The 13,231-nt window shown below is 35.9% G+C and overlaps 1 protein-coding gene across 2 annotated transcripts; it reads right to left on the bottom strand.

Moving 5' to 3' along the window:
• Window positions 1–3,233: 3,233 nt before the first annotated feature.
• Window positions 3,234–12,604, bottom strand: LOC143372656 (aminopeptidase N-like). 2 transcript variants are annotated; one of them, XM_076819120.1, is made up of 14 exons: window positions 12,444–12,604; window positions 11,681–12,263; window positions 10,531–10,983; window positions 7,983–8,160; window positions 7,752–7,905; window positions 7,609–7,690; window positions 6,991–7,361; window positions 6,226–6,506; window positions 4,710–4,900; window positions 4,231–4,533; window positions 3,862–3,931; window positions 3,605–3,765; window positions 3,338–3,521; window positions 3,234–3,307 (listed from the first exon to the last, which is right to left on the bottom strand). In XM_076819120.1, exons 2-12 carry the CDS (start codon window positions 12,142–12,144, stop codon window positions 3,607–3,609), a joined length of 2,706 nt encoding a protein of 901 aa, XP_076675235.1. In that variant the 5' UTR covers window positions 12,145–12,263; window positions 12,444–12,604; the 3' UTR covers window positions 3,234–3,307; window positions 3,338–3,521; window positions 3,605–3,606. The 2 variants fall into 2 exon arrangements, with proteins under 2 accessions (XP_076675235.1, XP_076675244.1); XM_076819129.1 differs by having other exon boundaries at window positions 12,440–12,592.
• Window positions 12,605–13,231: the final 627 nt, after the last annotated feature.

Raw genomic sequence — 13,231 nt, 5'->3', positions numbered from 1 at the left:
ATGTGGATGTGTGAAATTCTGTCACGCTTTATATGATTATCGACCGATCGAAGATATGGGAAATTAAACCACGAGCATCGTAAATGATCGTGTCTTGACTTATTGGCTTAGGCCACTCACTAACGTCAGTACACTTTTTCAGTTTGCAAGGTGCTGGAAAAAGTGATTTATCCGAGTTACGAACAATTGTGAGCTCTGAATCAAGTGTTAATTAATATCGAATTGGAGATATACAGTGGATGGATATTCTTACCGGTGTTTCTGTCGTTCTTTCAATCGAGAACAATACGATCTACTGTGATTCACTCACACCGATTGAGGCTTCCGGGTGTAAGCCGTGTACACTAAGAATTTCATCCCGACATTTCGCCAGCATAGCAGCTAGCTTCTTCAGGGGTCAAATGACACACTGATACTGTATCATCAGCAAAGCTGGCGAAACGTTGGGATAAAATTCCTAGTAGACGTGGCTCACACTCGGAAGACTCAATAGGTAATAACTGCAGAAGCCCTGGACGTGACAGCTTAAAATTCACGACACTGTGATTCACTTGCTCGAAAGATACACTTGAAAAAAATTTCTGTTCAAAGGACAGACCGAACTTCGCACGTTTTTAGTGCTGTGTTACGTAAATGCCGCTGCGAGAAACGAGGCGCGCGATATTTTCCAGGGTACTTATATAATTACACGAGGAGTAATTAAACTAAATACTTTAGTTAAAAGTGACATTCACTGTTTTTGACAACTGTCATGACATTGCTTCGTGACTAAAAATGATGATTTCTAAATAAATTGTTTTAGTAAATTTCTTTTTACTTGGTCCGTAGCATAGGAATGAGATGCTGGGAATAAAATAATCGCAAGAAGGTGTTTTTTCTGTTTTTTTTTTTGTTTGTGATAAGTACCTACTTAGTCGCGCTACTTTTCATTAGGAAATTAGCTACTTTATCCAGTAAGTTCGAAAATAGTTTGGAGAAACTTTAATAGAGAAATTACCGTTTTATTATGCGACGAAGAAACACTGGTGCGGTCTTCGTAATAGTGTTACTCCCGTAGTCCTGATTTTTTAGAAACGGCCATGCTTTTAAGTGCTGTGGCGTTCAAGGGAAAAGCTTGTAATTATCGTCTACAATTTTAGGTTCACTTAAATGAATCATCCGAGAATGTTTTCTGAAATCACGTAAGTGATTCCTGTTCGCTATATTCTGAATCGAGTATTGCTTTTAAACTGAGCAAATGTAGCTAAGTAATTATTGATATTACGCGTTGATAATGCAATTGGGCTCTTATCTGAAATATACTTCTAAATTTAGAAGCTGCTCAGCAAAGCCGCTCGTGGAGACGTCGCCATTCTTTTGTTTGCCCGTCATCCATCAAATTCGAAGTAAAATTTTATATTTTTCTATTAGCGGCAAAAAGTAGATTAATGAGGTTTTGGGAAATTGTGCATCCTCTATATTCAGTTATCAAGATAAATACAGTAATCTTGGCATTGCAGAAAGATCTCAATAGGGATGTACGTAACTCCTAATAATGCTATGTGGATAAAGAAAGTATGATATCTATCTTACAACATTATCCACTTGCTCGATTTAATTACGTTTTGTCGCGTACAGTTTCGTCACAGCTTATATCATGATACGGAAGGTATGCAATATCTTATAATTGAATTTACAACAAATATTCAGCCAATATTTACTCCTATCTGTTACTTCATGTTATACACATAATTTATTTTTATACTGTTTTTTTATGTCAATGTTTAATTACTACTATCTAAATGAAAAGGGCTAATAAACATAACAAACGAGGAGACTGTGAAATTATTTATAGTATTTAATTGGAAGAAATTGTAATGAATATAATAATTTATAACAGAACAATAATATATGTGACCAATATTACTACTTGAAATATTGAGCAATGTGTTTTCCATTTTTTGATGAATGAATAACAACTTAGCTCATTCAGAATGCAAAATGGCGCGTTTGGATTGAAGATATAAAAGTATCGATCAGTGCTATCTTACCTAATCGTAGCCTTGCTTCTCAAATGTTGATTCCAAGATTATACCATGTGAAAGCATTGTCTGGAAAATATCGCGAATTATACTTTTCCAAAGAAAAAGCCGCAGACATTTTCGACAATTTATTTCGCTTTGTTGTCACAGATAAATTCTTATATATAGTTTATTCAAAACTTTTAATATAGAATTAATAGTGGGTACCTAATGATACAACAATTTTATTTGTTATTTGACCTTTCGTGTTTTCGTATTTTCTATTTAAAAATGATTGCCGAAAATTGGGGTGTTAGCAGTGACGGATTTAAGGAAAAAGGCCCAGGTAACAAACGTTCTGAGGGGCCCATTTTTCGTGAAAATGGAGGGGTAGTTTACTAAAAACGGGTTCAGTGTAGTAGTAGATAGAGAAAAAAAATATAGTTTGAATAAAATCGTTTTTTTTTAAGGATGACGCCCAAGGGGGCCTTCTTGACAGGGGCCCATTTTTCAAGAAAATGAAGAGGTAGTTTAGTAAAAACAGGCTAAGTGTAATGGTACAGAAAGAAACATGGTGTTTGGATATAATCATAATTTTTTTCGGGGCTTCGGGCCCAAGGTGGGCCTTCTAGGCAGAGGCCCAGGCGGCCACTGCTCATCGACCGCCCTGTTAAATCCGCCACTGGGTGTCGGTTCTTGCAGAAAGGTTTTGCATTCCTCTCGCTTGACTTCTGCTAAACATTTGCGAGTGTTTGATTCTGAAATCTGTTGTATACAAAATTTAGTAGGTACCTAAAATCTTTTATTGCAATTGAGATCAGTTGTTTTATTGCTATTTATTTCAATTTTGATATATTTTTAAATTCCAATTTAATTTTAAGTTAAAGGAAAAACTGATTCATCCTACCAAGGACTGCACAGGAGAAAATTAATTAGTGTTCGTTATTATCATTACTCTAAACTACTTCAGATAACAGTACTGGAAAATATATTTTTTTGCCAATAATCATAGACATGTAGCTGTATTATTTGCGACATGATGTTTGAACTTAATCTGTGAACTTTAATCAACCGCTTTGCCAGTATTACTAAAAAATGATTCATTAATCCTTAAAAATCATAAGGCAGATATAAAATGATTTCTCGTTTATTCTTGTATTATTCTACCATAAAAACGAAATTCTTTCAGCTTCAAATAAAATTGGTTGAAATATATAAACACGTAGTTACATATGGAACACATTCGTTTATTGATCATAAATCCATGGCAATTTATACAAAATTACGTTTATAATTCATCTTATACACTAAGCTTACACGCATAGCAGAGAATTCACAAAAAGCCTTTTTAAAACAATTAACCTGAATTTCTACACGGAAACATAAACATCCGCTGTTGATATCCCATTAAACTGAATATTTACGACAATATAAACGCCCTTTCAATTTTCAACACTTTTGTCTTAAACAAAAGTCACATCGTCGATTTAATCCCATTTGCTCCATCAATTCCACTGTGTTCTGCACAAAAGAACAGTGAAATGTATTGCGCGCATAGTTAATTTAAAAAATTCGTTCAGAACAATTTGGAAAGGATTCGTTACTTTCATTGTGGCAGAGGTGTAACCGTAATGTTTTGATTTGCAGCTATTGTTAACCAACTTGAAATTTGATCGATCTCCACCTCGATTGCCTTCAGAGCTGTTTTGCGGTAGTGTATGGATGAATCCTTGTTAATTCCTCTCGCTCGTAAAAACGTCTTTAGCTGAAACGAGTCGTCGATCGATTATACCTTATTTAATCCGTAGAATTCAGGCGGTAATGGCAACGACAAAAACATTATTAGTGTATAGTATTAAACCTTATCCAATTGATCCATCCTGTTGATTTTCCAGATAAGCTTATCTAAAACACCTTCTGCCTGGTCTGTACTGCGGAGAACAATTAAAACATCGGGTAAAAAAATTTCCACGCGACGAATCATTTAAATATTCATTTTCTTTTACTGTATCTTCCTGTTTCCTTGATAGAAGAGTCACTTTTAATATATACACCCGAATTCTACGTTCCCGAGAGAATGATTCTCACGAAAGCATCATTCTCAGAGAAATGGTGTGTGTTCACATTAATCAGAAGTGTGAATTAGTGACACCCAAACGAAATTTCTTGCAAACAGTCAGAATTCTTCTATCAATTTCACGAATCTACGTGATATGTATAATATAATTACAGATTAGCGATCTTATCAAAATTTCGCGTGACGAAATCTAGTCCCGCGTCTATATTTGCCGGTATGTCAGTGTTAAGTTCCAATAGAACTTGGCTCGGTTCAATAAACCTCGATAGTGAGGCGTTTGTCATCAGCGATAAAGACAAGTAATGTGCAATGATATCTGGGTCCCCTGCACAACTGAGGAATTTCAGTGATTCGTGTAGATTCTGCATTTTTAATTGAAACAACGCGTCCCACGTCGATCGATTTGCATTTACCAGCCCCATACAGAGAATCCAATATTCTGCGTCGGATGGTATTCTATAAAATAAATTTCCTTTGTCTCGTGTCTTTCGAATAACAGGGGAAGAATAAAATTCCCACGATAACTGTCTACTTGCTTGTGAAAATGAATTTGTTTCAGTGTTAGGAAGATCAGAGATCAGAGTTGATTAAACTAGTGTATCTAGAGATTAATAAAATTTTTTTGGGTTTACCCATTGGCTGCTGGATCACTGATATACGCATTTAATCGAATTGCAGCGTTTTCCTGGCAGGTACTATGACCAAGCTGGCAGGCCAAATTTAATGCATTTAATGTCACTAACTTGGGGTAACCATCCTTGAGTAAAAGCTCGTCGTAATTAATTGTTTCCATATAATTGTTCATTAAACGAAGGATCATCGGCTGTAAAGTGTTCATAGCGTACATGAGGTAAAAGTTTATTTCTGAAGGGGACCTTCCGGTTTATAAGTCGATTTTTTTATTTCATTTTTCGAATGTTCAACCTCTTAGGAATGCGTGTTCAAAAGGATTTGTTGAATTTCGTAAAATTCCCGAAGTTACAAGCATTTGAGTAGCAGCAAATGCATGGGCCACTCGGCGCCCACGTAAAACTTTAAACGCGTTTCTCTCGAAACAGTGTTCTCAAAACGGTGGGACCTGTCTTTCCAAAAGTTATTATCCGACTCGACTGAAACTTTTTTTAGTTTGAAGAATATACTTCTGACTAGGGGATACATGAGAAAAAATACAAAAAATTGAAAATTTATAATTTTCAAAGGCGTTGAAAGGATGAAAAATATAGGGGAAAAGTGATTTGAAACTTCTAGTGTCGTTATTTTCTAAAAAATTTCATTTTTGCAATTTTTCCGGTTTCCCCCCTAGCCAGAAGTATATTCTTCAAAATAAAAAAAGTTTCACTGGAATCGGATAATAACTTTTCGAGATAAAGATCCCGCCGATTTGGATTAATTTTTTGACACCTTGAATTTAACGACTCCCCAGTGCCGTCTGCAATGATTAATTATGAAACAAAAAATATATTTCTATAATTTAAGATATGCTCAATACAATGCAAGAAGTCCCATTCAATTATATCTAGTGGTTTTTCTTTAATTAATTCCTAAAAATCACCTATTTTGGGGGGCTTTAGAGCGGAAGGTCCCCTTAAGATGGGTGGACACCCTCACGCGTGAAATAGGAGGATGAATTGAAGTTAAATCAGAAACATTGATCAGAAAAATCTTTTCCTCAAGGGGAAGTCCTCACACGGATTTCTAGTATCCTTTTATTAACATTGAAATGAGTTCGTTCCACGTGCAAGGATAATATAACATGTAAAAATAAATTCTTGCTATGTTTCGCTTCATTCACCTATAAAAGAAAGGCGTGGAACTGTAGCTACGTTCGAAAGATTTTAACTGTCAATCAAGATTAGAGAAACATAAGTATATAAAACTTATATATCGCAGAAAAGAAAAGGCATAACATTTTCAAGTTTTGTTGTTTATAAATTCTGTTACTTTGCTACCAATCGTGGAAAGTAAAGATTAATATTTGCAAATAAAGATATATGAATGATGAAATTATTTAAACATATGATACGCTGAATCCTAGTAAGATGCGCTTTGTGTTATCATTCAAATCAGTTCTCGTATTTTCGACTGAATACCTTCATCAATATATTTAACATTTATTTGACGTAAACAATAGAGAGTATTCAATCTTACCGATAAAATTGCAGCCCCTCTGGGACTCTTCAAATAGCTGTGTTTCACGTTGTCGATTATTTCGAGTGCACCGTTCCATACTACAGGGTCCACTTCACGACGCAAATAATTAGCAAGTTGGAGAAAAATCGTGGGGCTAAGCCTCTTCACTGATAGCAAGTAGACAGCTGTTCTCAAGAGTTGAACACGATTCGCCGGGTGAATTTTATTATAATGTTCTGTATTTAGATACTGTGCGATCTTTTCCCAGTTCGTAGAATCGTAGTCCACCCGGAAATAACCTGTTGTCATATGACAGGAAGAGGATACTTGAAATCTGTATGTCAAATGTGAACTGAACAAAACCGCGCTTCCATATTTGCTACTCCACTCGTGGCTCGCTTAATTACGATTAATATACCTAGCATTACGAAATTTCTTGTGTAATCTAAACGTAACTGAGAACCAGTGCACACATATGGAATCGTTGCTTAGGTTTATGCTCCTAGAACTCTAAGTTCTTCGGCAACTAGTAAAAAACTTCGAAAATTTCGCAATAACGTTTCGAAACGGCCAGAAACACTGTGCAACAGGGGATTTGAAAGATTATTTGATGCGATAAGGTTGTTTCGATTATGAACGAGGAATGGATACTTGTGCTTCTATTATTAGCATATCATTTCCCGATCATTTCAATGCCCCTTTAATCATTTATCAAATATTAAACATCAAGATTCTAAACTACCAATAGAGCATAATCGTTTACGTTTATATACAAGCACTTACCAGTGTGCTGTAAATTGACAATTATCCAGTCATCAACATCGACTCCCTGGATTACTAATTTGTCATCGTTTTGCTTCAACCATCGCATAGGTTTAGTCGCTGAAAAGTCCGGCGTTGATGCAGTTGCATAATTTATGGGAATGCACCACTTCCTTTGCGTTTTATCGGTGTCTGCTGGCGATGGTTCTTGAGATATCGTGATGTCACCTGTTGTGTAATTTCGTGTCACCGTCACTAGTGGATATCCAGTTTGTTCAATCCAGGTGTCCATCACTTCTTTCACCTGAAAATTCCCCCCAGTAGTGTTCGACTGGTTCAACGCGCTCTGCATGGCTTCCCATAAGTCGTTCGATGTAACGTTGCTGTATTTGCTGTAACAATACGAAGCGATCTTGAGAATTTAAGTGCCAAAATTAAATTATTGTTCAATCGGTAAATGTTCTACGTGCCAATGACAATACAGAAGAAGCGATACAACGGGCTCTAAAAAATTACCGAAACGATACAAATTTTAATTGATTCGTCGTGTTTATCACGTCTATTTGATTATTTGAATAGTTTCTTACAAGCCGATTTTTTCGAGACCAGAAAATAAAAAATATACGTGTAACTACTAACTGTTCGTTGATGTAGCTCAATAAACCAGCTCGAAAAACGTCTTCGCCGACCATATTTGACAGCATCCAGAAAAGAATCGCCGCTGAAAGAAATTATGGAAACACTTCGTACTTCGACTTTTATACAACCCCAATTATCCTTACGTTTGCTGTACACAGTGAAATAATCGCTGTGTCGTCTGGCTTGATTAGTAGTGAAGTCTCGATTTACGTGAGTAACATCAGCATTGTCGTCCGTCGAGAAAAAGAGTATTTGTGTGTGTACAAGGTTGTCCATTAGTGTCCACGTTTCGAACATCTAGAATTAATATTAGGACACAGCAATCGTCACTACTCCCACGGAATATTAAAACTGCGATACACAACGCGCATTACCTTGTCGGTGATGTAAAATTTCAGGTACGTAGACATGCCTTCGCTTAACCAATGATACTTCCACCAAGCTGGACTCACTAAATTCCCAAACCATTGGTGTGCAATTTCGTGCGTGACAGTCATTGTTTTCTGCATCCTAATCTGCGTTAAATCGGAATTGCGTGGAACAGCGTACTCTCTGAATATTTGAAAAAGAAAAGCATCGTGATGGATTTGCACAGTAAGATCCACGAACAAAGCCACGAAGAGGCTCGTATAAAGTCCTCTGGCTAAGATATCATCGCTCTCGAGTGTGACAAATCAAAAACAAAGAGGTACAATCAATATAGATTTTGGACAATATCAAGTCCTGCTCTTCAAATATCAAGCTAGGTAAATGCTTTGGGTCTATGAACTTTGTAGATGACAAGGGGACACACGTTCAACATGTTGTATCCTCAAGGATACATGTATCCTTATGTACACCACTTGAGGGTGATCCGAGTACTTTGCTATATGTTCTAACAGTACATATGTATCTACGATTCACACGAAGAGACAAGAGATAGAGCATAAGATACTTCAGTCCTACTTAAGTGCCGAACGATCCTCAAGATCCATGTCACCAAACGTATTTTTCACACTTCGCACTTTGAATGGCGTCGGCGCGTTTTCACGTTTCGATATTTTCTCAAAAGCACTGGAAGCATTGCCCGTGAATCCGCGAATGTTTATTCCGAAGCGAAACCAAGCTTGGAATTCATTTTGTCGATTGGGAAAAAATTTGATCGACTTGAAGAGGCATTTTTCAAAACCCTGCGCTACTTACAGCGTTAATCTGTTACTTTTTTTTAGATATATATAAAATCTTAATATATAAAGCAGAAAGTGTTTCGTATGTTTGTGTGTTTGTCTGTCGCCTAAAAACTATCGAACGATAAACTTTGGGATGACGAAATGTGCCTCAGCCCATTATGCCTGACTAATCCAGATGAATGTGACTATTTTCACAAAAAAAAAACTAAAAAAAATATATTTTTTTTTATAAAATCGGATTCTAAATTTCGGGCGAAACCGAGTACTAAAGCTAGTGCTTCACTAAGCTCTGGCTCCTAATACTCTGGCGCACTATTGCGTTCACCCTTTACTGTTTTTATGATTTTATTGCACTCTTTCTCAAAGAATTCTCAATCTTCTTACAAGTGAATATTAGAATCTTTTACGCGTGGAGCTTTTAGTAGCAGTGCGTATTTCAATTCAGCCAATTAACCAAGTTCTTTAGTGTAATAAAACATCCCTAAATACACCCTGATTCGGGAAACAAGAAAATTCTCAAAATTCAACGGGATTCGTGCTTAGATCCAACTATTTGCTGGCCTTTTAAGTTCATAAGGTTCCGAATTTTAGAGAATTGCCAAGAGTAACAACATGGGTACTAACGTGTTACGTTCATTCGATTTATATCATTCACTTAAATTCAACGCGATAGATTAGATAAACAGAGTAATTGAGTTTCAAGAAAATTGTAAGTGCTACTCACGCCACTTAGTATTATTTTAACAACTCGATAAGTAAGACTTTTCTTATCGCCTGGATGGTGAAATACAACTTGCGTTCTCGTCACTGATTCACTGTTAAATGTTTCATTCAAGGGAGGAAGCCACGGTGACGGTCGAAAATAAAGGCAACTTTCAAGGCATTCTTTTATAATGAAAATATGTAACTTTCTACGAAAAATCTGTATTACCAACTGAAAATACATATATTTACCTACTATTTTATGCTTCTAGATTGAAATTTTTTTTGGATAGTATAGCCACAGCATACGATAGCATTGGGCTCTGCAAAAGAATTTGCAAAACGGCGGTCGTGTAACTTTTCAACGTTTGCTCTGAATTGAAAAATTGGAACGGCCTCTTAAAGTATATTACAATAGCTTCAGTTAAGCGTACAGATTTAACAAAATATTAATTGCTGAAGAAATGGCGAACTTTGGAAGAAAAGGTATAAAAAAATCAACCTGTTTATTCAATGTTACGATTAGATGAATTATTCGATATTATACACTTGTACGCTTAACTGAAGATAATTTTATTACGAAAATTCCCTGAAAAATTCAAGCGAGTCCGATAAATATTCACTGAATTACTAATCCGTCCAGTTTGAAAAATGCCGTTTCGAGATAGGTAATCGCGTTTTTAAGTTTTAACAGAAGTTAATTTCTGCAACTCGAAGATCGCAGCTGCACATAGCTGTACCTAGTTCTAAACAATGTATAAGGTCATAATCAGATACATCTAATCTCTCTTATTAGATTCATTTGGATTCTTGAACATAAAAAATTCTTCGGGCGATTGACACAAAGTCACCTATGCGGGCACTGGATTCTAAGCGTTGCGCTACTTGTACAAAACCTTCCGCAGCTGCCAGAATTTTTTGAGATTAACTTTCATATTACGAGGGTATATTTTTGAGACCCTAAATATTATGAAGCTGCACCAAAAGAAAAATCGGGATGAAAAGACTTTCACAGTGGCTTCCCCTCTTAATTCGTTTGTTTCCTACTTACAGGTAGATGATCATGCCCCAGTTCTCGGTTGCTCCAGCAGAATAATCTGGGATAACGACATGGTCCATTTTTGGGACACGAACCGTGCTATTTAGGTATCGCGTCAACTCATCGGTGGCTTTCTCTATAACGTGCATAAAATAAGTTGTATCATTGATTTCCCCGCTCCTGACCCATACTCTAATCGTGTCGTTCGAATTGGAAACGTGAGGGAAATCGACTACACCGAAAGCCAAAATGTTGGTCGACATGATTGGTGTGGTCTGAAAGTGTGTGCAGTTCTTTCCATCCTTTTCGTCGTGTTCCATCATGTAAGCAGGCATATTTGACAGCGCCGTGTAATCAGGATAATGTTTCAAAGACACGTTAAACGTCGCTTTCAGAGCAGGTTCGTCCCAGCAAGGAAAAGCTCGACGAGCATACGTACGTTGGAAATGTGTCATTATAATCGGCCTATAAAAGTTACCACTTCGGTTTCAATTTTTCTACTTGAATCATTTAGTAGGAATGTAATCGATTCAAGTCAAATAGATAAACCACATGACAGGAATTGAAATTAATAATTGCTGTTAATAAAAATTTGAGATAATTTTATAGGATTAATTCTGTATGAAGGGTAAGGGGAAAACTGGAAATTTTGTTGGTGGCAACTGGGGCCACGGAACCGTCGAATCACAAAGGGTTGTAAAGTTTAAATCCCCCCCTAAGATAACGTCGAAGATTTGGTATACTGGTGAAAAACAGGGAATGTCCACTCTGCACTGGAGCAAAATACGGAATGTCCTCGCTCTTTGCCTAAGCATAAGCTTCTATCGTCAAGGTAAAATAAGAAATTCTTTAAGATGAAAATTATATAAGACAATTAATTTCATTAAAGTATTAACGCTTAATTTTTTCCATAACCCTGTTTTGTGACATTCCCTGTTTTTCTCCACACCTTTCATGTAGGTATTAAGATAATAAAAAAAAGTGGTTATGAATCACTTTGTATTTCTTAAAGTAAAAGATGAACCGAAGCGCCTGTAAAGAAAAACCCGTCTGACATCGTGCACTAATATCGTCATTCACGATGAGGCAATTAAATAAGTGGCAATTAAGAAGGAGAAAAGTGCTTTTAACTTTCGTTAACTCTCAAGTAACGTTTACTCACACTTCGTTCCCCTCTTCATCCTCGTAAAATGATCTAAAAATTCCATAAAGGTCGTCAGCTAGTGCACCAGTGAATTTAAATTTCAAAATGTAAACTCCTGCCTCGAGAGGATCTTCGAACCGAAGACCTAACATTTCCGTCGCATCGTCGTAAATATGTTCCTTTGGCTTTATTGTATTATTATCTTTCCTTATATTCGTCGTCACTTCGTCTATTGTAAGGTTCTTCGAATGCAGCACAACAGTCGATGTAGATCTCCGCACTTTCAAGTAAATTTCGGTTTCACCATCGAAAGTGGAATTGTGTAAATCTAATTTAATGTTGTAATGTATTGGTATAGTGTCATCTGGTAAACGATACTTATTTACAGCCTCTTTTCGAATATTTTCATCAGTAGTTCCAAGTGATAAGAAGCTAGCAAAGACGAATACGTATAAATGCAGTAGCATGTTGAACGCAGCCATATTTCTCAAAAACACTATCGCCTTGACACTATATAAATTTAATAATTCAAATCGTTCGAGAATTCGCCTTTTAATTACAGCATTTTCCTGTCAGTTATTTCTGTATCTCCAAACTGCAGCTGTAAAACGAAATAGTGTCTTACTAAAAATACAAGTTTATTAAATTATATACATTCTATGTGTTAACAATAATCAATCTACGTCTAATATTCATTTTTCAGAGTCCGTGTAATATTCAAATCCAGCTGCCCTATTATGCCATACTACAGAAAGCATTGAATTAATAATTTCGTACTTACACGTGTTAATATAAATTTGTTTGACGAATGTTTAATTATTATAGTCTTCCACTGAATTACGCAAACGATATATTAACAGAGCATTACCGTTAATAACGGTTACGAGTACTAGGTTTTTCAAGTTCTGGTAACAACTACTGTCATAATCGTTGATAAGTAGACCAAATGACGGATGTGAATGTTTTGACTCTTACCGTGGCGTGAATAATTTATTCAGTTAACCTACGCTCTTCATTGATAGGCAATATACAGGAATGCACAGTAATTTCCTTGATTGCACGCTAAAAAAAGAAGAATCGAAGGCCAATTCTTATTATTTACAGCTACGTCTCGCATTACGCATATCTACATCGCGAGCTATTATAAAATTGAAGAATATTAAACCAGTTTATCTTTGGTTCGTGAGAAACCTGTACGTAGTTTAATATTCTGTGGTTTAACATATTCTTTAAATTTGCGAAACATTCCTTCGTTTGAACATACTAATTGGCCGACACTAATAAATAATAAATAATATTTGAAAGAAATAATTGTTTCGAATTTTCCTCATTGAGAAGATTTAATTCCAAAACAGAAGGATAAGGATTTTCATTACTATTTAATAAAAGTTTTTATCGACCTAAACCTATGCACTTTTATGCAAAATAGGTCCGATGGAGTGTTAGTAATTTGTAACACTTCATGGGACCTCAGAACTTTACGTACCCTGGCAAAATTCAAATTTTTTTATATTTCAAAACGTATTGCAAATCAGAAATCTTTGTCTTCGCTTATAGTAATTAGCATGG

The sequence above is a fragment of the Andrena cerasifolii genome, chromosome 1 (genome assembly GCF_050908995.1).
Source record: "Andrena cerasifolii isolate SP2316 chromosome 1, iyAndCera1_principal, whole genome shotgun sequence".
In the NCBI taxonomy this organism is placed as follows: Eukaryota; Metazoa; Arthropoda; class Insecta; order Hymenoptera; family Andrenidae; genus Andrena; species Andrena cerasifolii.
The sequence above is the reverse complement of the archived record's forward strand: the minus strand, read 5'-3'. Positions and strand labels throughout refer to the sequence as shown.